The following is a 26,835-nucleotide window of genomic DNA, read 5'->3' as shown; positions in this document are numbered from 1 at the left end:
ATCAACCGTTGCGTAACGGCCCGATATTTACCGATATTTTTACAATTAAAATCAGATGACATTAACTAACTTGACTGTATCACTTTCTTTTTATTCGGTTTTATATAAATGTCTTCAATTTCTTTTACTTCAAGTAAGCTTCTACATAGATCCGCCGTTAATGCGTATAAGAAATTTGTGATTATTACTAACCACCAATTTTTGATAATTAGGTAATAAACTTAGTCGTGAAGATTATCGCCGTCAAAAAGATCTTGAAGCCGCAAGAAAAGCTGGTACAGCTCCTGCAGAACAGGATGAAGAAGGAAAAGACATTAATCCTCATATACCACAATATATTGCAAAAGCACCATGGTATCTTGATACGGGTCGGCCTTCTTTAAAGCATCAAAGAGTTCAAGAAAAGGAAGAGCAAATAATAAATGATAAATGGTATGCTCGTGGAATTCGTGCTGGACCTGCAGCTACTAAATTTCGTAAAGGAGCTTGTGAAAATTGTGGTGCAATGACACACAAAACAAAAGATTGTATGGATAGACCAAGGAAAACTGGTGCGAAATGGAGTGGTAAAGATATAAAAGCTGATGAAATCATCCAAGAAATTGAATTAGATTATGATTCCAAAAGAGATCGGTGGAATGGTTATGACCCTTCAGAGCATGCTAAAATTTATGATGAATATGAAAAGATTGAAGAAGCTCGTCGCAAAATGAAAGCTAGCGAGCTTGATAAGCAAAGTACTACAGAATTAGTAAAGAAAACTGGTGAACGAACTGCTGGAGAATTTTCTAGTGAAGATGAAGAGGATGATGAAGATAAATACGCCGAAAGATCGGATATGCCGGGTCAAAAAGTTAATACAAAAACAAGAACGACTATCAGAAATTTGAGAATTCGTGAGGATACTGCTAAATATTTAAGAAATTTGGATATTGATTCCGCATATTACGATCCCAAAACTCGTTCCATGCGTGATAATCCTAATAAAGAAGTGGATGAGAGTGAAGCATATTACACAGGGGACAACTTTGTTAGGTATACGGGAGATGCCCCTAAAATGGCCAATCTTCAACTCTTTGCTTGGCAGGCATACGATAAAGGTACAGATGTACATTTACAAGCCAATCCTACTCAAGGTGAACTTTTACACCGTGAATATCTTCAGAAAAAGGATAAACTCAAAGACACAAGCAAAGATTCAATATTGGCCAAATATGGTGGTGAAGAACATTTGGATGCTCCTCCCAAAGAGTTACTCTTGGCCCAAACAGAGTCGTACGTAGAATATTCGAGGACTGGTAGAGTGATAAAAGGTCAAGAGAGAGCCAAGGCCAAGTCTAAATATGAAGAAGATGGTAAGAAATAAATTTAGTACTTTTAATGTTTAACAAATTATTAACATATTACGTGTATTTTATTTAACCAGTGTACATAAATAACCACGTTTCAGTTTGGGGATCATATTGGGCTGATGGACAGTGGGGATACAAGTGTTGTCATTCTTTTATCAAAAATTCGTATTGTACTGGTTTAATTGTCATTGAAGTAATAAATTCGTCAAATCCATTGGCGAGTTCTAGCATAATATCAACCGGTAATGAAGAGTTATCGTCAGCAAAGAAAACTCTTGTTGAATTGCACAATGAAAATATGAAAAAATCTAAATCCAAGAACATGGATGAAGATGTTAATAAACATCTTAAACGTAAGGATCTTGGAGAAGGAGAAATTAAATTAGATTCAAAGAAGCTAAAGAAAGCGCTAGAAAATGAAGAAAACCGTTATAAATTAAAAAATAATGAAGTAGAAATTGATGATCGAAAACGTCCATATAATAGTGCATATATGGGCAAAAATAATTCTATGGAGGCTGAAGTTACTGAAGAAGACTTGGAAGCGTATAGGCTTAAAAAACAATCGTAAGTTTATAAAATCAAAATACTTTATTTCATTCTGAATATTTTACTGATTTACTAATTTATTTTAGGCATGAGGATCCTATGGCGAATTATGTTGATGAAGATGATTTATAATAATAACATTTAATATTACAATAAAGACATTAAACCATTTAAAAATATTATATTAATAAATAAATAATTGCACCGAAAAAAAAAGAATTAAAAAAACTATTCTTCATCTTCATCCAAGATTCGAGATGTTGTATAATCTTCTAAATATAAATCGTCAATATCTTCGTTTTTATTAATTGCCCCATATCTTTAAAAAAAAAACCATTAATTAGACATACATACACTTATTTATAAATGTAAAATAATTTATTACGTACTTGATCAAAACTTCCTCTACAGTATCCGAATCAAAATTTATTTCACCAATTTGTTCAGTTATTTTAACCAAATTAGCAATTAATTCGCCATTTTTATAAACTAATAAAGCCGGTAAACCAACTGGATCAAATTCCAGATCACTTGCAAGAATTCTGAGAAATTTAGCTTTAACAAATTTTCGGGCCAAGTAAATTAAACACTCATTCAATAGCCTACATTGTGGAATTGACTGTATTAAACATTAATAACTGATAAGTAGTTAGCAAATTTTCCATTATAGTTGTACCATTAATTCATTAATAAAAAAAACTTACGTTTTCATATAAATGCACAATAACACAAACATTTGGTGGTTCATTATCAATAGCTTTAACATATTGATTTGCCGAAATTTCTTTTAAACTGCCAAATCTTTTTTTTGATAAATTGGTTGTAACTGTACCCTTTATTTCTTTTAATCTTTGTTCTCTATATTTGTTTAAAACTTGTTTTTCTTCTTCATCAGAACTAATATTTTCAAAATCTTTTAATAGTTCCTCTTCTTGAGCTTTTAATTCTTGATCTTCCCGATATGTTGTAGTCGTGAAAGATTTTGACAAAATACGTTCATTATGTGCAAGTAAAGCGGCAGTTTTTTTTTGTTGTTCTTGTTGTTTATGATACTTATGATCCGCCAAGACACCTTTAGGACCCGTTTGTGGACCACCATGTTGCGGTGGTGCTACTGTATTATTTTGTGTAGAGGCTTCCTAATTAATCGGGAATATATTAGTTAATTGAAGGTGAAACTGAGAAAGGGTTTACAAAATATTGTTACTTCATTTGATTCGTCTTCGGAATCGTCTGAAGCATGAACAGATCTTGCCGGTTCTTGTTCGTCATCAAGATTAGAGTTTGATAAACTCTCAACTAACGCGTCCATTTAAAAAAACTAAAAAAGTTAAACTTTCTACCCTTTCTATCTGCATTAACGTCACCAACATTTTTGAGTACAAGATTTTTGGTAACTATAATTTTAATTGGTGATCGACGCCAAAAAAAAAAAAAAAATTTACGCTGAATCTATAAAACCTATAGTCAATTTTACATTTTACTTAGATCTATAAAAGTCTATAAAGTCAATCTTTCGTACTTTGTTTTATTAAGAAAAAAATGAATAGATTTGTACCTAAATCATTTTTTCGTCTTAAACCAGCAGGTTCTTCTATTTTTCAACAGAAAACTTTTATTAGACCTACATTATCATTACTATCTTCACCAAATAATATACTCTCTAAATCGAAAATTATTGTTACTTCTCAGCAAAGATATTATTCTGCTGAGAGTGGTCTTTCCCGTCAAAATATCGAATCTAGAATTATTGATATTGTTAAAGCTTTTGACAAAGTCGATGAAACGAAGGTATTAAATTTATTAAATCCATTTACTCAATATCATTCAGAAAATAATTAATAAACTATTTGATTCAAGGTAAATTCTGAAGCACGATTTGCTGATGATCTTGGATTAGATAGTCTAGACACTGTTGAAGTTGTTATGAATATTGAGGAGGATTTTTCTATTGAAATTCCTGATAAAGAAGCTGATGAAATTAGATCAATTAAAGATGCTGTGGATTATATTGCTAAACGTGAAGATGCTCATTAATTAATTATTATATTATTATTAATTTCTTTTCATACAAATTAGTCTTAAAAATTATATCTATGCTATCAGGCTATCAGAGTGAGTAATTTCAGCACTAATTTCAGCACTAATTTTAACAGAAAAAAAACTTTTTTTTTTAAAAAAAAAGACGCGTAACTAACTTTATTGTTATATATAAATCCCTATAAAATACAAAATATAAATATTTTAGTGTTACCCATCCAAAATTCAGATGTGTTTTTATAATAAATAAACAATAAAATAAAAAGAAATGATTCAATATTGGGAAGTCAAATGATCATAAATCTTCTTTGACTTGTAAACCCATTTAAAGCACATATTTTTTGACATTTGATGGGTATCCTTAATTCGACCAATTCTTGTGTACAGTCAAACCTCAGTATACCGATACATTTGTTTTGGGGAAAATCGGTACATTGTAAATTTGTATATATCATGTGTAATTTATATTGTAGATCAATTTATTATAAAACTAGGTATAAAATTCGTATTATTTATTAGTATTTATATATTATGAATAAAATGATCCTGTTTTAGAACTTTGTCTTAACTTCGTAATAAACTTGTTTCATTTGGATCAATAATGGATATTCAAAAATAAACCAAGATTATCAAATTAGAGTTTCCGGTTTTGAAATTACTTTTGGAGGTTCTTCAATTTGATCCGTTTTTGGTTCACCATTATTTGATTTTATTATGGATACAATTTCTTCGTCAGTTAGCCCTCCATTAATTTAAAACGATCATCGATATGAATTCTTGTAATTTTATTTCATTGGATCAACTTTATCTTCATTTTCTTCGTCTTTATCAATTTCATCTTGGGGAAGAATTCCTGTATGTCTCCAAAGTTAACAATTGTTTGTTGAATTACGGAATCCAAGCTTCTTTACTAAAAAAAGAAATAGCATCACAAATATTTATAGGAGTAACTCATTTGTTTAATTTTTGAGAAATTTCATATGCGTTTCTAACGATCAATTTCAGGTACTGTGCCTAAATTATTCATAATTTTTCTACATATAAGCTAATAATTAAATATCAACTTACCTTAAAAGATTTAATAATTCCTGCATCGCAATTGGTGGCAGAAAATGTACAGTCATATTTGAGAGTTATCAACAAGTAATAGATTTTTGCGATTTTTGTAATCGCATTCGTTTATCCAATTTTGTGAGGTAATCATTCCGTCCAGTAACATACTACCGATAAATCATCTTTTTTTTCCATGTAATGCTTGAGGATTTTGATAGGTATGGATAAAAAGTGGTTTCATTTTTTCTACTGCATGTGAGAAGTAGTGTAACTCGTTTTTTAGATTTTTTATTTCAAAAAATTATGTTGTAAAATATATTCAGCTTACCCGTTTCATCATTTAATTTTTAATAACTTCACGTAATTTATTCCTCTCTTCGACTGACGTTTCCAGAGGTGCACTGTTTGCTTCACCCCATTTTAACATGTTCTTTTAGATTATAACGCGTTTTAAATTTATCCATCCACCAATTAGAAGCTGGAAACCTAGTAATTTCAAATTGCTGTGCAAAGAACTCAGCTTTTTCGCGTAAGATATCACCATTAATTACAAGATTTGTAGAAGGTGCGTTGTAATCCACAATGAAAGGGCCTCTTCAACTTAAGGAAAATGAACATGCTTTTCTATTTGTTTATTCGACTCTTCTGAATCTGGATTAATAAGAAGCCACCTCTTTTTTTAAAAAAAATATCAGAAACAGTATTTGTTCGATATTATATAGGTTGGCAAGTTTTGTATGGGTACGTGGTGCTTTTTGAGAATCTAACAGCTAAACAGAGTTGGCGCTTCTGAGCAAGTGTTAAAACAACTCCTGTTTGGTTGAGAGAGTTCTTTGGTGGATTTTCTTTTTCCTTGTCGAGACGATACACATTTTGTGAACTATTATTCGATGGTTTTCTTTATTAAAGAAATTTGGAATTTGGGCATTCGCATTATTTAAAATAGCCAATATAACGTGGTGTAACCTGAATATCAGTACACGTTACATCGCGAGTTTATATTACTCCCACCTTCAAAACATGTTCCACGAGGTTTTTTATTAAGTATGAAATGGGACAGTGAAAATTTATCGGTACAGGAAATTCGGCATGTAAGGTATCGGTACATTGAGGTTTGACTGTATAATATTACTTAAAAATCCCGAAATTGAAAAAATGTCAATTAATAATTAAAATTATTTTTAACAATTTACTCTATTTTATATCTTATATACAATAAGTTACAAAAAATATTTTTTACTCTTGAAAATTCAATATGCTTCTATTAAATGTAATAAACAAATTGTAAAATAGTTTAAAATAAATAATTATTTAACACCATGTGAAAAATGGTGTTCCCCCCTTAACGTATTCTAACCTTTCAATAATAACTTGTTTAGTCATTTTTTCTAAAGGATACTTATCTTTATTTTTACCTATACTGTCAAAATTAAATTTTTCTTTAAGTTTATCACTCCATTTCTGCTTACTAGATGAAGCAGCAGGAAATGAAGATACTGTGGGCGCACTAGTTGACAAGGAAATTCTTTCAGAATTATCTACAGACGAATTACGTCTTGGAACTGACGTAGTAGAAAAGTAATCATCAGATCTTGGTGTATCGCCCCCCTCATCATTTACTGTACCAGTATTTATATCAACACCATTGATATTTCTATTGTTTACATCAATTTCTGGCGAAACCTCTATAAGTTTAACATCATCCCACACCATTGCATTCTTTTTAGCACAAAGCTCATATGGACCCTGATCAGGGTGCTTAAGTGTCTCAACTATGTTAAATCCTTGGCCTTTTAATACTGCAATTTGTTTTTCAAACATACCTGGTTCAAAATCAGCATCCAATGAAAATAAGTTGCGAAGCTCATTAACTGTTTCTTTCCACCATTTAGGGTCAGAAAGCATAGAAAGAAAACGATTTCTAGTATTTTGAGTAAAAGGTTGTTTAATAAGGGAGTCTGCAAGATAAAGCCATCCATATGGATAAGATCTCCATTGATCGGGATGTTTAAAAGGAAATGCTAAACCATTATCTATGGCTGCAACATGTATATGTGGATATGGAATTTGTTGAGAAAAATTTATATCGGTTTGTGAAGATGGTATTATAGGGGGGGATGAAACAGATGATATAGGCTCAAGTGAATTATCTGATTTATCTTGAATAGGTGATTCTGAAAATGATGATGAAGGCTCACTGCCGTCTGGTGATAGTGGTGGTGGTACATCAACATTTGTTCCTTGAGCAGGAATCAAATTATCCTCATTATTCTTGGAATAAGTAGATGCTGTTAAAATATCTGGAGCTTTCATAACCTTTGATGTGGGCGGAGTATCTCTGATACAAGTTTGTTCATCCTTATCACAGTATTTAATCATCCAATTATCTGATCCCCTGTCTATATCAAATGAAAAGTATATATTAATATAAGTATATAAAAAATATTAAATTATTTTTTTTAAAAAAAAAATATTATTATTTTACCAGTATTCCTCATTAAATAGTCCAAAATAACTAATTTTTCAAATTGTTCTCGAAATTGTAATTGTAATTCTGGTGTCCATACAAAACGTTTCCCCAATTGATATGACTCTAATGCTTCTCCTCCATCATCTACACCAGACCGACCACACATAAGTGCATTTAATCGTCGATTTTGTCTTTCATTCACGATCACATCAGTTTCAGATGTTGTTGTAGCAGTAGTAGTATTATAATTTTCAGGCCAGGGATGATCTCTCAAAAATATGTTAGCATCTATGAAACCATCCAAAAATACTTGAAAACTGCCTTCTTTATTAGGTAATGGTTTTAATCTAGCTTCACCACGATCATAGTGAAATGATGGAGAAGAAATCCTAGTCACTTCAGTGACTGGAACAATATTTAATAGTAACCGTTTATCTAAGAGGGAGGCCGCAGATTCGGAAATGTAACCAAGATTTGGAATTAAACTATTTTAGAAAATTAACGGAAAGTGTTCGGATTTAATTATCAATATTTATTATTATTATTATTAAGGAAAAAACAAATGAATATACTGATGCAACTCACCAGCTTCTTCCAAAAAAGCAAGGGAATAAATTTCTATGAATCCATTTTGTCCATTTGGGATTCAACTGTCCATATGGCTCTTCATTCTTTGGTTTAAAAACACCTACAACTTTTCCGTCCTTATTTCGACAGAAGTAAGAACCGGAAGAGCCTTGACGGATTCTTGTGGGTTGGATATTTGCGTCAATAGCAGAATTAACAGAATCTACGATTTCATTGAACTCTTGTTTTGTTAAAGGCTCTTTATGATTTGACGTCAACAAGGGTATACGTGGCTATTAAATATAATTAAAGCTTTTAATTTAATTGAATATGAATTATGATAATCATTACGTGTTTTATAATACCTTCCAATCCTGTATAGTTGTTATTGGCTTAAAAACTGATTCATAAATTTCCAATTCTGCTTTATCTAAATCTTTTCCTTTACCCTTCAACTTCAACTTTTTTGAAATTTGCGACCAAGCGCTACTACGTTCAGTACGTGGAGTAGTATTACTATTATTTGAAATATTGTCGTAACTATTTCTAGTATTATTTTGTTCACTTTCAAGGGGAGCGATTTCCATTCTGTTTGTTTGGATCTGAAATTTTACTTGAGGCGTTTCAGATAAAGAACGGTTTTGATGATAACGTGGTTTACTAAATATATATTTGCCGTTATGATCGTGATCAGACCAAGAAATATATTCTTCTTCTTCGTAGTTGTCTGATTCTTGCTGAAGTTTTATATAACCTGACTGTGAAGAATTATTTGACCTAATCATTTTCTAGTAACTTGTAATATATTAAGATTTAGAATAATAAATCGATAACCCAATAACCTTATGGAAAGTTTTGATTTTCGGAAATTTTTGATAATCTTTTAGATCTACAAAGAACATACCATGTGGCTAGGAATTAGATGACGTATTTATGATCTTGTTAAATTAATAACATTACATAATGTCTTAATGTTTTGATTAAATATTTAGAAAATCATTTATCCCATCACGTGATTTGATAATCGTATAAAAAAAATTTCTACGCGGCTAATAAACCGAAAATTTTAGTACAATAAGAATTATGGACAATATGGTTCACATTGTAATAGTATTACAAAAAATTTACGCCACTTCTTGCGTGTATAACTTGAAAAGGCAATTGTTAAACAATTAAAATTCCTTCGCGAAATGAAAAGGGAATTAATAATCCGAGTTGGTTCTTTGGTCACACGATATATAATTTGCGTAAATAATATTGTCGATCATATTCACAGGTTAACGACTCAAAACGTTAAAAAATTCCGATTTTCGGAGACAAATACGTCATAAATCAGGAATTTTTATTTTATACTGCGGCCAAACATTGTTTGTTACAGAACAAAGAATTTCAGAAAAAGAAACTCGGGACTTGCGTAGAAACTTGCACTAATAAAATATAGGAATAATGGCGTTTTTTAATCATGTGCTGGATGCAAAATGAATCTCCACGTCTTCTTTACGAAAATGTATGTGGCTTAGCAGAAAAGAATTTTTCTTTTTTTTTAATAAATAGTCAAAATGTGTATTCAATGAATTGGATAGGTACGAATATTATAAAATTGCTTGGAGAAGATCATATGATAATATAATGTTTACAATACCTTTTTTTTCGTGAAAACATCTTTTTCACGTTTTACTGATTATAATTATGCTCATTGATAAAAATGAGGGGAAATATGATCAGTCGCAGCACAGCATTATAATGGAAAAAAAAACTGCGGAATGATCCGTGAAAAACGGAATTCCGGTTTATCACTTATTTGTGTATTATACGTCACACATTGTAAGTGTATAATGTGACAAATGGTTTGTTCCACAGCTTCAGTATAATTGATTGTGACCAATCAAATATTCGTGTTTATTTGCTATATCAATTTAGTTGCCACGACTCATCGGCCTTTTTCAACCTTTTTTTTTTTTCAGTTCTCCCTGCATTTTTTGCTTTCCTCAGTTCAACTATCCCTTTTATCCCTCATCCATAAATTCTCCGCTTTTTTCTTCAAGCGACTAAATTTTTTCTTCAGCGAAAAAAGGATTTTTTTTTACAATAAAATATTATTAATATAATCGCTTGGATGAAATAAAAATTACTGTATCAAGTATAATCCGTTTATTGTCTTGCTTTTGTCAACAAGTCATTTATCTTTTTTTATATTCAATTTTTATACCTGATATATCCTTTGTCATATATAAATAGACTTAATATATCAGTGTTATCATTTATTATATATATAGATATCTTTTTTTTTCTCATTAAACTTTTTCAAATAATCGTTTTTACTCTATTTTCTTTGTATCTATCTTGATTATTAATATTGGGCTAAAGAAAGTTCTGGTAAACTAATAAAAAAGTCGGATAATAAACCAATAAAATTGTACATCTCTTAGTTTACCTCCAAAAAAAAAGTTATATCTTAGTTACTTCAATATTTTATAGACTTTTTTTTACGAAATTTATATATAACCCGAGAACTTGTTGGCAGCGCATCTGACAAATATAACCATGACTTTGTTATATACTCAACCTATCCACTCTTTCGACCGCACCTGTACAGAAAATTATAATAATATCCCTCCGCGGTCTTCTTCGACTTCCCCTGAAAGGTCTTCAAATAAGGAAACCATTCCTCGTACGTGTTCATCTACCCCACCATCTCCATCTTATAACGACAAAGTTTGTGATCTACCCAGCATAGTTGCTCCATGTCCAAAGAAAGCTTTATATGCCTATGCTGGACACTTGTTAAATAATAATTTTTCACCAGTACTACCTACTTTGCAAAACCCATGGGGGTTGTCTTCGGTGCAAGAGGATATGGAGGATGATCCTATGTTCGAATCTACTGTGGATCTTTTAGAATCAATGTTAGTATTATCTATGAAATCTACTCTATTTTTTTTTGTTTGGACCTTTATAGTGATAAAATTTTCTTTTTTTTTTGCGTATTTAATTATTATAGGTCCGATGAAGCTCTTGCATGTGCAGAACTTATGGAAATTATGGGTAATTCTAGTCGTGGTTCTAGTCGCCCAGTTTCACAATCTGCTTCTCCAGATCGTGCTTATAGAGGCCATTCATTGTCTCCATCATTTTCATTAGAACATGAACATGAAGAAGAAGATGAAGAAGAATCTGCGGCCACCGAAAACGTAAATGATAGCAGTTATACTCACACTGGAGCGATTGAAATTGAACAAACGCGACAAAAGCCAGCACTACGCCCTGTTCGTCTTGCTATAGATAATTCTCATTTGATATTTGGTTCTTCTCCAATTACTCGTGCACATAATCCTTTGCCTATGGATTCATGCTTTTCTCCAAGCAAGCGTCATCACCATCAAGCTCAACCATATCCATCGCGACCAACTCTTCATCAAGCTACTAGTATTCAACGTAAATTGTGTGATGCTGTAGCTGATATGAATGTTAGTGGAAGCTCCTTTGATGATTCTGCTCAACCCCCTCCCTTATCCAAAGCTTCTAAAGCGGCAATTTTGTTGCGCATCTCCGAAGGTGGTCGACGTAGATCATTGTCCGTTGGAAGTGCTGGATTTAAACCTGGCAGCAAAATTATTGGACGTGTCTAATTATTAGGTCTTTAATTTTATTTCTATTAACACTACTCACTCTCACATAATCTCGGTCATAATTTTTTCATATTCTGTATATATTTGTTAAACTTTTCTTACTTTTTTTTTGCACATATTTTTTTTTTTTGCTATTGAGCATTTGTTTTTATATATTTTTTTTACGTAGAATTTTGAAAAAAAATATTTTGTACACAAAAATGCACTTTTATTTTGCCTTTGGGCTTTTTTCTTTTACGTACATATATATAATATTATATTTCCTATTTTTATTTTATATACAAAAAATTTTCTTTTAATATTAGCATTTATATATCATATTTTCCTTTTATAATTTATTCATAATCAGTCATATCTTTAAATTGGGATTCTTTATTGTTTGTTTTAGTATAGTGTGATTACGGTGGTTCATGGTATTTTACATTAACAATATAATAGACATAAATCAATTTCACTTTAATATGACTGAATCATTCTTCTTCTTCTCATACTTATGTATTTCTTTTACTTTATTTTGTCTATATAATTTCATTTTTTAGAGAGTGAGTTTTTTTTTTACAAAAGAATTTAATTTTTGTTTATATATATATATATATATTTTAATAAAATAAAAGTTTTATACTAATACTACGTATTACCCAAAAAGAAGTGAACCAAATCATTTCTAATAACCTATTTAATCACTTGAGTAACTAATTATTTGTTCTTACATACATTAAAAATCTTAAGAGTTTATCATATTTTTTTTTTTTCAGGAATCATAAGAATAATATCTTAAATCTTTGTCACCGCAGGTTGATGATTTTTTTCTTTTCGACTAAAATATTGATAATATTGATCTGATCATAATATATTTCATTTCTAAATATTTTTATATTTAATCTGTAATCATGTATAAATAAATAAAGTAATATGAAAATAAAGAAAAAGGGCGTGCTTGGGTTTCCAAGATCGCTGATGATAAACTTGCAGAACAGCACTCTGTACATTTTTTTTAGGTTATACCGTGTTTATTATTAAGTTTTTTTTACATTATTTTTTTTTTGTTATAAGGTTACATAATGCGTGTTTAATTTTCTTAATTTCCCAACACGTGACATTTAACAAATCAAATATGTCAAATGTCTCTCATTATAACGAATCAGCAAATTAAATTCCTTAAATTCTTTACTATAATCTTAGTGAATTTGAGGTAATAACTGGAGGACTTATTATATCAAAGGTTGACTGTATTATGATTTTTAAAAGAATAATCCATCTTATAAATTGTAAAAGAAATAAAAGAAATGATATTTTTAAATAGATTATGAAATCTATAATAAAAAATGATTAACATAGTTTAAATAAACAAAATCTTAAAAATTAGCTATTGGAAATGTTATACAGTCAACCCCTTTATAGGCACCACCTATATAAGAACTTCTCTTCTTATTAAGGCACCCATTTTTTGGTCCAAATTTTTTTTATATATAAAATACCCCTTCTATACATGCCACCCAAATTATTTTGGACTGCCGTAATTATAAGTAAAATCCCAAATTCAATTATGGCATCCCAAATTATTTTGGCACTTTACATAGTAAATTATATATAAACTGAATGAATTATGGCATCCCAAATTATAATTATGGCATCCCAAAATAATTTGGGCAGCATGTATAACCCCTTCTATAATCACTTTATTAGTAATTATGCCAATATCAGTTTTGTATTATAATAAATATATATAAAATTCCTCCTGTGTAAGCACATCATATATAAATCATGTAATTTGATGAAATAACCAATAAAATATATGTTATATAGTTTGCACTTTAAACTTAATAGTATGAAAAGTTTTTATTTTTCAAAAATATCTATAATATCTTTAACAGATAAATAATTTTAAGTATATTTTACATTACGAAATGTTTTTGCAAATATTTTACATATATGATTATATTTATTTATATATAAAAGTACTGAATTAATATTCTCATCAATATATAAGTACAGTCAACTCCCTCTATAGTTACTCCCGTTATAGTCACATTCTACTATATAGTCACACCAGTTGAATGTTCAAAACACTTTATTATTAAAAATTATCCTATATAGTCACAATCTATCTATAGTCACTATCACACCTATCCTCAAAAATCTTATATTAAAAAGAACTGTTTATAATCGCAGTTATATAAAGAATATATTAAATAACTTGGCATCTAATAATCGTACAAAGATGTATCATATCGTTAGTCGTCTCACCTCAGACGAATCGAATGCTGTAGCTTTTATCCTTTTCCTTTGCAAGTGTTTACGGCCAGCCACCACCCATTGCCTCTTATGAGATAATCTCGGGTACGTATCCTATCATCTTCAATGGGCAACCATTATACCGAGCTTAATTCCTCAGGTAACAGCACCACTATGAAGACATCCCCCATCGCCATTTTAGCTGATCTGAGACACGCCGCCTACTCATCCTATACCCATTCACGATACCGATACTCAATTTATTTAACGACCTTTAGAGAACATCTACTTTCTTATGGACTTTCGACAGGTAACATCAACCATCTAAGACCCTTCCATACCACCATTTCAGGTACTAAGCCTCACTCAAAGCCACTACAGCCCGCGATTACCTAGTACCGATAGTACAGTTGTTTACCCCAAAGTGGTATACTTTATACACCAAAAATAAAAAATTGCTACCTACACATATCTACACATATCTTACATATATCGAATGCTAAATGTGAAAATCATCATAAAATAATACACGTATATACACATATCAGTCTTATATATATAGTATACCTATCAGGTATGATATATGTATGATATATATATTAGTACCCGATATGTGTATGATATGTGTATTATTTGTGTATGATTTTCTACATTTTAAGCACTAATATGTGAAGATATGTGTGATAAATCATTTTTTTACCAAGTGATAGTGACCACTCAGACAGGAAGTAGAGCATCTGTCCGATGATCACCCCTTGGCGGTATCAACCACCGTGATCACCAACCAGGACCCAAGGAGAGGGGGACGAACCCCGAACCCCTATCATGCTACCTGTTCGTCACGACGAACACCTTGGATGGTCTAAGACCTAACAGAAGTCTAACTACCACTGACATTGCACCCTCAGCTTTACCATCTGGTGACGACCATCTAGCCACACGACCCCAAGCGGCATCATGCGACCACCTGCACTGTGGGCGGGAAGTCCCCCAACGTATAGTAGCGACCGCGAAGGACAGGGATGCGCACATGCCAACGGCCTCATAGTAACGCAAGGACACCACACCCTTATTAAATGCGCGGCCTAACCGTACACACTAATTCACCATGATGCAGTCCAACTACACTAATCCCCGTACCTTCACGCTATTGGCCAGCGTCCGCAGTAAAATTCTTTTTATTTCCGTGGTCAATTGAATTGAACCTGCGACCTCACCATACTCAGGCTTAATGAGGCCTCTCGCGACTAACCACCAAGATAGGTGGACCAACCCTTAGTTTTATCCTTTTCCTTTGCAATGTTTACGGCCGTACCACCCATTGCCTCTTACGAAACTAATCTCTGGGCCTGCGTCCTATCATCTTCACGGGCAACCATTATACCGAAAGACTTAATTCCTCAGGTAACAGCACCACTATAAGACATCCCCCATCGGGCCATTTTAGGCTGATCCGAAGCTGCGTACACGCCGCCTACTCATCCTATACCCATTGCATGATACTGATACTCAATTTATTTAACGACCTTTAGAGAAAGATCTACTTTCATGGAGGACTTTCGACAGGTAACATCAACCATCTAGCACCCTTCCATACCACCATTTGCAGGTACAAGCCTACTCAGCCGACTACAGCCCGCGATTACCTACACCGATAGTACAGTTGTTTACCCCAAGGGTATACTTTATAGCGACCACTCGCACAGGAAGCAGCAGGCATCTGTCCAGGATCAGCTGGTGGGTATCAACCACCTAGGATCTCCGACCAACGGGGCCGAGTAGGGAATCGAACCCCATAGGTCATGCTACCTGTTCTGTGCACGAACACCTTGGTTGGTCTAGCCTAACAGAAGGTCTAACTACCACCTAGACGTTGCACCTACCTGAGCTTTACCATCTAGGACGACCATCTAGCCATTACCTGACCCTGCGGTATCATAGCACCACCCGCACAGGAAGTCCCAGTTTTATCCTTTTCCTTTGCAAGTGTTACGGCCAGACCACCCATTGCCTCTTATGCGACTAATCTCGGCTGCGTCCTATCATCTTCAATAATCCATTAAACCGAGACTTAATTCCTCGTAACAGCACCACTATAAAAGACATCCCCCATCGGGCCATTTTAGCTTGATTCGAAGCTAGGTACACGCCGCCTACTCATCCTATACCCATTGTACGATACTAATACTCAATTTATTTTACGACCTTTGTAGAACATCTACTTTCATGGAGGACTTTCGACAGGTAACATCAACCATCTAAGACCCTTCCATACCACCATTTTGTAGGTAAGCTTTTATCCTTTTCCTTTCCTATTGTTTACGGCCGTACCACCCATCGCCTCTTATGAGGACTAATCTCTCCTGCGTCCTATCATCTTCAATAGGCAACCATTAAACCGAGATTTAATTCCTCGTAACAGCACCATGTGAAGACATCCCCCATCGACCCATTTGAGCCGATCTGAAGCTGGACACGCCGCCTACTCATCCTTAATCCATTGTATGATACTGGTACTCAATTTATTTTACGACCTTTTAGAGAGCACCTACTTTCATGGAGGACTTTCGACAGGTAACATCAACCATCTAAGCACTCTTCCATACCACCATTTTAGGTACGAAGTCTCACTCAAAGGCCACTACAGCCCGCGATTACCTAGCACTGATAGTACAGTTGTTTACCCCAAGTGGTATACTTATGTAGTGACCGGCTCGGACGGGAAGTAGCAGGCTTACGTCCAGGGATCTTGCCCCTTATGGTGGGTATCGAACCACCGGGATCGCCAATCGGGGCCAACCAAGTGGGAGTCAAGGCTTGCATCGAACCCCATGCCACGTACCTGTTCTGCGCACGAACACCTTGGTTGGCCTAAGACCTAACAGAAGGTCTAACTACCACTAAGACATTGCACCCTCAGCTTTGCCATCTAGGACGACCATCTAGCCATTACTGGCCCCCAAGTGGTATCGTGGAGTGACCCTTGGAGACGGGAAGTCCCGGTATAGTAGTGACACCGAGGACAGGTAACGCGCATGCCAATGGCCTCATAGGGAACGTTAGAAGGACACGGCGGCCCTTAGTTGAAATGTGCGGCCTAACCGTACACACTAATTCACCATGATGCAGTCAACCCCACCTGCTAATCCTGTACCTTCACGCTATTGGTTGTAGCGTCCGCAGTAAAATTCTTTTTATTTCCGTGGTCATGGGAATTGAACCTGCGACCTCACCATACTCAGGCTTAATGAGGGTCTCAGTGCCAACCACCGAGATAGGGTGACCAGCAACTGTTTATCTTTTAACCCCTTTTGCAAGCTGTTTACTGGGAGCCATGATGCCTCTTATGAGACTAATCTCAAGGTCTGTGTCCTATCATCTTCAATGGGCAACTATTATACCGAGTACTTAATTCCTCGTAACAGCACCACTATAGAAGACATCCCCCATCGACCCATTTAGCTGATGGCGTAGTACACGCCAGCCTACTCATCCATATACCCATTGCGTGATACTGATCTCCAATTTATTTAACGACCTTTAGAGAGCATCTACTTTCATGGAGGACTTTCGACAGGTAACATCAACCATCTAAGCACCCTTCCATACTACCATTTTAGATAATCCTCCACTCAAAGCTCCACTACATGATTCGCGACTTACCGTAGCACCGATAGCAGTTGTTTACCCCTGCGTATACTTGTAGTGACCACTCAGACAGGAAGTAGCAGGCATCTGTCCAGGATCACCCCTTATGGTGGGTATCAACCACCAGGGATCACCTAACCAGGGACCAGAGAGGGAATCGAACCGCCATGCCATACTACCTGTTATGCGACGAAGCACCTTGGTTAGGTCAGCACCAACAGAAGGTCTAACTACCACTAAGACATTGCACCCTCAGCTTTACCATCTAGGACGACCATCTAGCCATTACTGACCCCAAGCGGTATCGTAGAGTGACCATCCGGACGGAAGTCACAGGGTATAGTAGTGGACGGGGCAAGGGGACGGGGAGCGCGTGCGATGGCTCCATAGGGAACGTTAGAAGGACACCATGACCCGTAGTTGAAATGTGCGGCCTAACCGTACACACTAATTCACCATGATGCAGTCCAACTACACTAATCCCTGTACCTTCACGCTATTGGTTGTAGAGTCGCAGTAAAATTCTTTTTATTTCCGTGGTCATGGGAATCGAACCTGCGACCTCACCATACTCAGGCTTAATGAGGGTCTCAGTGACTAACCACCAAGATAGGGTGACCAACCCTAGTTTTATCCTTTTCCGATCACTGGCTGACGAGTTATTCAACAAAATGTTAAACATCGGCATTATAATATTTCTTGATTTACGTTTACTGCGCCATTTAACATTTTGCTAGATTTCTCGGTACCTAGTGATTGTAAAAAGACGATTTATAGCTCGTTGGAATCGCCTCATCGAGACGAATCGAATGGTGGTAAGCACATCTCTCTGTGATCAATATTAACGGAGTTATTACTTAAAAACCATTTAATATTTTTTAATTTCGGAAATTGATCTAGTGATTGGATTTCGATGTATCTTATACCATTAGATTCGTCTCATCAAGACGAATCGAATGGTAGTAAGATCGTCTTTCTAGAATCAATATTGAAAGAGTTATTACACAAAAACCATTAATATTTTTTTAATTTCGGAAATTAATCTAGTGATTGGATTTCGGCGTATTTTATACCATTAGAACCGTCTCATCAAGACGAATCGAATGGCGGTAAGATCATCTCTCTACGATTAATATTGGCGAAGTTACGATACAATAAAGTTTTAAGTATAATTCTGGCTAAAATTATGTTAATTTTTGGCCAGAATTATGATATACAAATATAAGAAATTTTTTATATAGTCACATCTCTTTATAATCACCAAATATGGACTGTTCCAAATGTGTGACTATAAAGAGAGTTGACTGTACACTCCATTATAATCATACTTTTGGATAATTCTAAAGGATTTGATTATAGAGGAATTAACAGTATAACTGTATAACTCATTTTTAATTATATAATATAATATTTTATTTTATAATTAAATATCAAATTCTAAGTATATTATATTTAAACAAATTAATTACTATAAAATTTTGAATTTAAGTACCTTCTTTTTGACTTTTGCAGTCATATAATAGATAAAATTAGTAATAATGTTTAATTTTAATTTTATTATTAATTTTTAAAAATCTCCTATATCTATCTTAAATAATGCATTATAATTGCTTATAACTATATATCCAATATAATCATTTATTCATATAGTTTTGAGACTTTTACATTTTATAGCAACTTTTCTTTCTATTATAAAGGATTTAAGATGTTCATTAAACCTATACTATTTTCCACTAAATAAATATTCCTATTTTATTCATAATAATTAGCTTTTGAGCTTAAATAGTACTATTAAAGCATCCAAAAATTTTACCTAAATTTAATATTATAAAATAAAAATGTAATTCTAAAACTTTGTTTCCAATAAAATCTATAATAATATTTTTTCTGTACTGCTAAAGCATAAATTTAAAGATCAGAATTGAACAAGGTTTCTTTTCTAATTGCTATATTAAAAATATCTACCAATTCTAAAAATATTTATAAAGCTTTATATTTTCATTACTAATTATATTTTTCATATACTACTAGAGAATGGAATTTATAATTTTAGGATTAACATAAAGGCTATTTTTTGGATCTTTAAGCTTGAGTATTCAAGTTTTTTGAATATAAGTAACTGAAGCTTGAATTACTTCATAAACTTCAATATAAAAGATTCTTTTATCTGAAGTACACATATATAATAGGTTAAGGACTCCGCCTACTACTAAAATATGTTACTGGTAAAAATTTCACTTTCATATGAAACTTTACCTTAGGATTTGCTTAAATTCTATTGGTTAATTAACTAAAAAGGAAAAAAATTATAACAATGTAACTTAAAATTTCCTTTTATAGTAGGATCTTCAAAGAGGTTTATATGTAAACTTTACCTTAGGCCACAAGGTGACCTATTTTAATAGTAGACGGGATCCTATAGGTTACCTATATAAAATAGTTATTGGGATTTAATATTTTAAATAAGACCTCAAACTATATATATAAAGGTAAGATATAACCAAAAAAAATTACTATTAGCTTTATGTATTTTTTTAAAACTAAAATTATAATAATACCAGTCAGTATATAAAAAAGGAAATAAGATCTACTTGATTATTTTGAATATGTTTAAATATATATTAAGTTAATGGTGCAATGCAACATAACGATTTTTTCAAAAAAAAATTAAATTGCTTAAAATATAACTTTTAAATTATTACATTAAATATATTTTTATCCACTCTACAAATTTACTTAAAGAATATACAAATACTAGTTTAGAAGGCCATTTTTGAGTTATTTAACAAAAATATTTTTTCAATAAATCTAATTTTAAAAATAATCAATAAAGACAATAAAATCAGTTATTATATACTAAAGTTAAATTTTACTTCCAAAACCTTTTTCTATTTACAAATAAATTTTATAAAATAGATAAAATACATCTAATATGTAATTTTAAAAGCTTTACATTAAAAGAAAATTGTTAACTTAAAATTTTTTAAAATTACTGCACTACACTGCATTATCAATCTATCATACATTTCAAATATACTTATTTTGATTAATTTTATATAAATCATTACTTTATCTTTTTATGTATAATTTGAATCCTTTCTAAATCGATCTATTTTTACTGAATAAACTTAAAAACTTTTGTTCTCTATTTACTAATAATGAGCTTTATTAAAGAATTTCTCACTCCTGATTTCTGATCCAAATTAGCATGATGACAATAAAATCTATATAATTTTTATTTTATATAATATATGCATTTTCATTTGTATACTTCTGATCATATAATAAAGAATTACATGTCAATGAAAACAAGTTAGGAATATTATCTGAAGGAAATGAGAGAATATACTCTTTGATACAATTATTTCTGAGTAATGATTTCATAAAATTGAATTCTATCTGAATGATTTTGCTATTTATATCATTATACCTTTTGACTTTTAGCTTTGAAATAGTTAAAAGAAAATTATCAACAACTTCAGAATTATTATTTAATAAGTAAATCATAAAATTAAAGATAGTTCTATCTTTTATATAAATAACTTTCTATTTGAGTATCTAAGTATTCACAAAAAAAAGAATTGCTTTTTTACAATATTATAAATTATACATTTTTCTTACAATTCCACTAGAAGTTTCTTATGAAAATTTAGTAAAAATTTTGATCTTAGTAATATTTAAAAGTTTTATGCCAAAAGTTAAGATATGAAGGAATATTTTTTTCTTATTACTACTTTTAACAATAATTCTAGTTTTTTTATCTTATTCTGAAAATATTTCTAAACAAATTTTTTTAAAGATATAATAAAATGTATTCTTAATCTGATTATCAGCAAATCAAAATCTATGAAAGAACAAAGTAATTTATCCTTATCAATAAATTTGTATAAAGAATGGTCATTATGTTTCAAGAATATAGCAGTATAACTTTTATTATATTTGCATTATTTATGCTAAGAAAATATTTTGGTCTAACACTATTATCTCAAATTTTATATAAACATGCATCTATATCAGAAGCTTTAAATTTTAAATTCATATAGGTGGGTATATTGAAGAATTTTCAAAAGATTTATAACTATACCAAAACTCAAGTATATTATTTGTAAGAAAAAAGTCTAAATAAAATTAATTTCTGTGATTATTCATAAATGGCATTTATAATTGTCTATATATTTTTAAAACTGAAGAAGTATGTAACCAAGAATACTATTATGCAAGTTTTCATATATAAATTTTATGATGATCATGCAAAAAAATATAAAGTAAAGAAATACTACTACTATTAGAAAAGCTGGCTAAGATGACTTCAAGTATAACTCTTATATATATTTTTATATAGCTTCTTTACATTTAAAAGCTTTTAGAATAAAATTTAAATAAAAATTAAACTTTTTATACTTTTTTTTATTTTTTCTAAGAGTATATTATATACAGTCAACTTACTATAAATGCACTCTCTATAAATGCACACCTTCTATAAATGCATTTTTTATCTAGTCCCAACTTAGACCTTAATGCTAAATGCACAGTTTTTATATATATATATTCTGTAAATGCATCCTTTATAAAAAAATTTTATATAGTTTACATATAAAATTTTTGTATTACCTTAATTTTAGATTAATATCATATAGATTTATATATATTTTATAAATACACGTCCTCTTTAAATGCACTCTTATACCTAATTCCAAGGGGATGTATTTATAGAGAATTGACTGTAATATAGTGAATTACAAAAAAAAAGCATAACTTTAAATTAAGTTTACAGTATAAATTACAAGTTCCAGTATAATAAATTTATATTTATTTTAAAGTTAAGATTTAAAGCAATATTTTAAAAGTATTTATTTAATTAATAATAAAATTTTGTAAAAATCACCTAATTTGTAAAAAAGTAAAATTTTTAACTTTTTAACTAAGGCAGATGAGTAAAAATAAATGGCAAAATTCAATTTTTGATTATTGAGAAAATTAATTTTAAAAATTATGTAAATCACTAAAAAATCAATAATTTACATAAAAAGTCTATAATTTTCAGCTGGAACTTATAATTTATACTGTAAATTTAATTTAAAGTTGATGCTTTTTTTTTGTAATTCACTGTATATTATATATATTATATATAGATATTATATAGATATCATAAGTAGAATACAATTTTTTTTCTTCTAAAGTTTTACATAAATATATATAATAAGAAATATAATCAATTAGATTAAGAAAATGAAGGAGATATATTTAAGAAATATTATTAAAATATATTACTAGTCAAAAATCAATATACACTACCCTCCCAAAAGTATCCGGTCAAGCTCAACTTGATTTTCTCAAGATTGAATATATAAAGTATTATTTTTTTTTAAAAAAAATAATTCCCCTGGTTCTAAAGATTAAAATGAATGTATTTTATTGTGTTACGATACTTGTACCAGATTTGGCAATAAAAAATAATAACGCCTCAATTTTTGCCAACGCCGAACTTTGCTTTTTTTTTGTTACTACTTACTACGCCATTCGGCTACTTTTAAAATGGGAAAAACTAGTGAATTGAGTGAGCGTGGGCAAATTATTGGCCTTTGGAAAGGACTAGAGCTATCGAGGGATTAAAATTTTTGTATTGATTGAACAATCGTCCGTGCAATCGGTACTTTTTGGAAATTTTATGGAACACGACTGGATTAACAGCTAAAAGTTAAGAGCTGTTAAGAATTCCATCTGAAACTTAAATTAATTTAATTGAGAGCATGCTACGCTGAATTGAAGCATGCATTAAAAACAATGGATGGCCAACTAAATATTAATTATTATTAATAAAATATGATCTTTATTGGTTGTACCGGAATACTTTAAGGAGGGTAGTGTATAATAATATATGTATCAAATAATGATTAAATATATATGTTGTACCTCAGATCGATTCTTGTCTCAGATCGAAGCTCACGCACCTCAGATTGAAATTGTCACCTGACGCCACTTTTCATTTGAATCGTACAATAAAGTCTGTTATAAGTAAACTTTTTTCTCATTAATTAAACCACTTTTTGTAACATATTCAAACTTGTGTGCCATAATGAGTTACACGTTTCCTGAAATTTCTATGTAAATCCGATTTATATTAAAGTTTATACTTGTGTTTTATCTGAAAAATCATTAAATTTTAAGTTATTTTCAAATGAAAAGATTTTTATGAGTATGATTCTAACTATTCTGAAATTTTAGAATTGTATACTTAAAATTATGATGAATAAGTTTACTTAGTACTTAAAAATACATTAAAGTTGGAAAATTTGATGTTTAATTATAGCTCATTTTATTAGCAATCGAGGTTTGCGGGACAATCTCAACTGGCGTGCATGACTTAATCTGAGCAGAACAACCGATTTCCGACACAACATATATAACTGAAATTTTAATAATTAAAAAGAATTTCATAAAAATAAAGTATGTTAATAGTGAACACAATAAGTAAATTATAAAAGAAAAACATCTAGCTATATATTTTGAGATAGAAGTAACTTCATAATTATTATATAAAATATTAAAAGAAGTCCCATTTTTTTTAGATATATACTTGAATATAGCATAAAATCTTCTTCGGAAATATTATATGAACTATTAGCAATCAAATAAGCTGACTATAATAATATATATTACACTTTCAATTCTTTAACCAAATGTCAGAAATATGAATGGACTTTAAGATTTTGAACAATAGAATATGAAATTAGTATACTCATATTGGCAATAATTAGATTGCAAAAAAGGTATACTTTCTATTAATCAAAAAAACTGACTATAATAATACTTATTATATTTCTAATTCTTTAACTAATTGACTATTAAATTAAACTTTCAAAAGTGATGATAAAGTATCAGAAAAATGCCAAAAATTGAAACATGTAATCAATGCAAAAAATTTTATTAATTTTGGTTAATATTATTCTATAATTTTGGCTAGAACTTTAGGTATAAGAATTTGGCATTTAAACTAATATAAAACTAATTCAAAACCAGCAAACTAATAGAACTATACTAACTTCTTACTAGTTTTTTACCAGTTTTATATCAGTTTTAAGGTACTACTAATTACTATTATAGTAGGACCCTGCTTACTTATAATAAAGGTCACCATAGAAAATTGACCCTTTACTAATAGTTTTTACCTTACTTTTTTCTTAAATTCTATTGGTTAATTAGCTAAAAAGGAAAATATTATAACAATATAACATGAAATTTCCTTTTATAGTAAGATCTGCAAAGAATTTTATATATAATTTTTACCTTAGGTCTAGAGGTGACCTATCTTATAAGTAAGCGGGTCCTTATTATAATACTAACTTAAATTTTTCAAATAATATATTCTAAAAATCAGCTAAAATTGTAGCATAATATTAGTTAAAATTAAATATAAATTTATTATGCCACCTAATACCTTTTTTTACACCATCTTAACACCTTAAAAGTCTGCCAAACAGGTATAAGAAAAAAGCATTTTTAGCACTTTAACAGATAATTAAAAAGTCCTAAAAACAGATAAATAAGTAGATAACTTTTTATTAATAAAAAGATTAAAAAGATTATAAAAGCATATAAATAAATAAATACTTTTTTAATGTTAAAAAACTAAAGATAAAGAAAAAAATATAGCTAACAGGCTATATAGATATCATTAGATTAAAGAATTATAATCACTATTAAATTATGAAATTACTATTAGAATAAAAAATTTTGTAAAATAATATAGTAGAAACTAAATAAAACAATAAGTAGATGGTCATAAAAGAAATCTGCTATTAAGTTAAAGAACAATCAATAAATTATAAAATCACCAATAAGTTATATAATTAGATTATGAAATTATCATTAAATTATATAATTAAGTTATAAAATTATTATTAAATTATAAAACTACTATTAAATTATGAAGTTACTATAAGATTATGAAATTACCATTAGATTATAAAGTTACCATTAGATTATAAAATTACCTTCACAATCTGACCTAAGTTGCTAGTAATTTTTTGATATAATTATATTAGAAAGTTACTAACAACTAAAGTAAATAAACATTATAATTAATAATTAGTATCTTAAATAAGATCTTATTTACTATTGAGATAGGTTACCCTATGGTTTAAGGTAAAGTTTACATATAAAATTTTTTGAAAATCCTACTATAAAAAGAAATTTTATATTATATTGTTATGATTTTTTTTTTATTAGTTAATTAACCAATAAAATTTAAGCAAATCCTAAAGTAAAGTTTTATATAAAAGTAAAATTTCTACCAGTAACATATCTTAATAATAGGCAAAATCCTACTTTAAATATAAAATATGTACAGTATATATCTTTAATTTATTAATTGTAGAATTATATATAGATATTTTTTATGTTTGATTTCATATTACAGTATTGAATATTGATATAATAATAAATGAATTAATAAGAATATTATTTAGTACTAGTTTATCAAATTATTTTTTCTTTCAATATTTTAAAATTACTTGTTAATTAACTTAATTTTATTGAAAAAGCAAAAGAAAAACCATTTAATAATCAAAAAAATATTAATAATAATGTTAAAGATCTAATATAAATTAAATATAAAAAATAATAATCTAATAGTATAGATGACTTTAAAATTAATTTTTATAGTAAAGCTATATTTTGCTAAAATTTAAATCTGAAATTACTATTTTATAACAAACAATTTAATTTATTAATAACCAAAATTATATCTAAAATTATTTGAATTTATTGATTTAAAATATATATAAAAAATATTTTAAATCTAAAATTTCTGGGCCATTTATACTTAATAGGTACAGTCAAACTTCTATGTACTGATGAAGTTGTTTTAAGAAAAAAGATCAGTACATTGAATTATCAGTACACAATTACTGTATATCATATTGTAAATCATGTCTATTATCAAATTAGTAGATAGTCAAACCTTGATACTAATGCTTCTAATTGAAAACAATATCAATACATTAAAATATATTACAAATAACATAATGCAGATAAATAGCATTTGATTAATAGGCTAAAATAATTAAATTTTGGCAAAATAAATTACAAAAAAGTTCAAATTAAATTTTTTATTCAGGCCAACTTTATAGTATTAACCCAAATTAATACTAATATGGCTAAAATATTAGTACATCTTTAATATACTGTATATTATTATAAAGGGATTAAGAAAAAGTATCAGTATACATTACATTGTGAAATTATATACAATATCAATATAATGCAGTTTTTTTTATTATATGTGAAATGG

The 26,835-nt window shown here is 30.0% G+C and overlaps 5 protein-coding genes across 7 annotated transcripts; 3 read left to right on the top strand and 2 right to left on the bottom strand.

Moving 5' to 3' along the window:
* Positions 1–67: 67 nt before the first annotated feature.
* Positions 68–2,124, top strand: OCT59_004003 (uncharacterized protein). Its single transcript, XM_025326329.2, has 4 exons — positions 68–133; positions 213–1,355; positions 1,427–1,919; positions 1,988–2,124. Exons 1-4 carry the CDS (start codon positions 109–111, stop codon positions 2,031–2,033), a joined length of 1,707 nt encoding a protein of 568 aa, XP_025176670.1. The 5' UTR covers positions 68–108; the 3' UTR covers positions 2,034–2,124.
* On the bottom strand, positions 2,016–3,269 carry OCT59_004002 (uncharacterized protein; the record flags this gene model as incomplete). 3 transcript variants are annotated; one of them, XM_066147998.1, is made up of 4 exons in its annotated part: positions 2,016–2,220; positions 2,291–2,539; positions 2,606–3,040; positions 3,109–3,269. In XM_066147998.1, 3 exons carry the CDS (start codon positions 3,211–3,213, stop codon positions 2,504–2,506), a joined length of 576 nt encoding a protein of 191 aa, XP_065996639.1. The 3 variants fall into 3 exon arrangements, with proteins under 3 accessions (XP_065996639.1, XP_065996641.1, XP_065996640.1); XM_066147999.1 differs by having other exon boundaries at positions 2,130–2,220; positions 2,291–2,520; positions 3,109–3,213; XM_066148000.1 differs by having other exon boundaries at positions 2,291–3,040.
* Positions 3,270–3,317: 48 nt separating this feature from the next.
* Positions 3,318–4,276, top strand: OCT59_004001 (uncharacterized protein). The gene is made up of 3 exons (XM_025318219.2): positions 3,318–3,692; positions 3,762–4,016; positions 4,150–4,276. Exons 1-2 carry the CDS (start codon positions 3,444–3,446, stop codon positions 3,936–3,938), a joined length of 426 nt encoding a protein of 141 aa, XP_025176672.1. The 5' UTR covers positions 3,318–3,443; the 3' UTR covers positions 3,939–4,016; positions 4,150–4,276.
* Positions 4,277–5,268: 992 nt separating this feature from the next.
* On the bottom strand, positions 5,269–8,816 carry OCT59_004000 (uncharacterized protein; the record flags this gene model as incomplete). Its single annotated transcript, XM_025316034.2, has 4 exons — positions 5,269–7,393; positions 7,480–7,949; positions 8,050–8,324; positions 8,397–8,816. 4 exons carry the CDS (start codon positions 8,814–8,816, stop codon positions 6,306–6,308), a joined length of 2,253 nt encoding a protein of 750 aa, XP_025176673.1. The 3' UTR covers positions 5,269–6,305.
* Positions 8,817–9,612: 796 nt separating this feature from the next.
* OCT59_003999 (uncharacterized protein) lies at positions 9,613–12,303 on the top strand. The gene is made up of 4 exons (XM_066147997.1): positions 9,613–9,855; positions 9,996–10,937; positions 11,033–11,076; positions 11,173–12,303. The coding sequence occupies exons 2-4, from the start codon at positions 10,576–10,578 to the stop codon at positions 11,658–11,660; spliced, it is 894 nt and encodes a 297-aa protein (XP_065996638.1). The 5' UTR covers positions 9,613–9,855; positions 9,996–10,575; the 3' UTR covers positions 11,661–12,303.
* The last annotated feature ends 14,532 nt before the right edge of the window (positions 12,304–26,835 follow it).

This window comes from Rhizophagus irregularis, chromosome 12 (assembly GCF_026210795.1).
Source record: "Rhizophagus irregularis chromosome 12, complete sequence".
Taxonomy (NCBI): Eukaryota; Fungi; Glomeromycota; class Glomeromycetes; order Glomerales; family Glomeraceae; genus Rhizophagus; species Rhizophagus irregularis.
This window is presented reverse-complemented; position numbering and strand designations above follow the sequence as displayed.

Coding starts and splice junctions, on each gene's coding strand:
- OCT59_004003 (XM_025326329.2), top strand. CDS start 109: ATGTCTTCAATTTCTTTTACTTCAA. Junction 134..212: donor TTCAATTTCTTTTACTTCAA/GTAAGCTTCTAC, acceptor TTTGATAATTAG/GTAATAAACTTAGTCGTGAA. Junction 1,356..1,426: donor GTCTAAATATGAAGAAGATG/GTAAGAAATAAA, acceptor TTATTTAACCAG/TGTACATAAATAACCACGTT.
- OCT59_004001 (XM_025318219.2), top strand. CDS start 3,444: ATGAATAGATTTGTACCTAAATCATTTTTTCGTCTTAAACCAGCAGGT. Junction 3,693..3,761: donor ACAAAGTCGATGAAACGAAG/GTATTAAATTTA, acceptor ATTTGATTCAAG/GTAAATTCTGAAGCACGATT.
- OCT59_003999 (XM_066147997.1), top strand. CDS start 10,576: ATGACTTTGTTATATACTCAACCTATCCACTCTTTCGACCGCACCTGT. Junction 10,938..11,032: donor GTGGATCTTTTAGAATCAAT/GTTAGTATTATC, acceptor TAATTATTATAG/GTCCGATGAAGCTCTTGCAT. Junction 11,077..11,172: donor AGAACTTATGGAAATTATGG/GTAATTCTAGTC, acceptor CATTTTCATTAG/AACATGAACATGAAGAAGAA.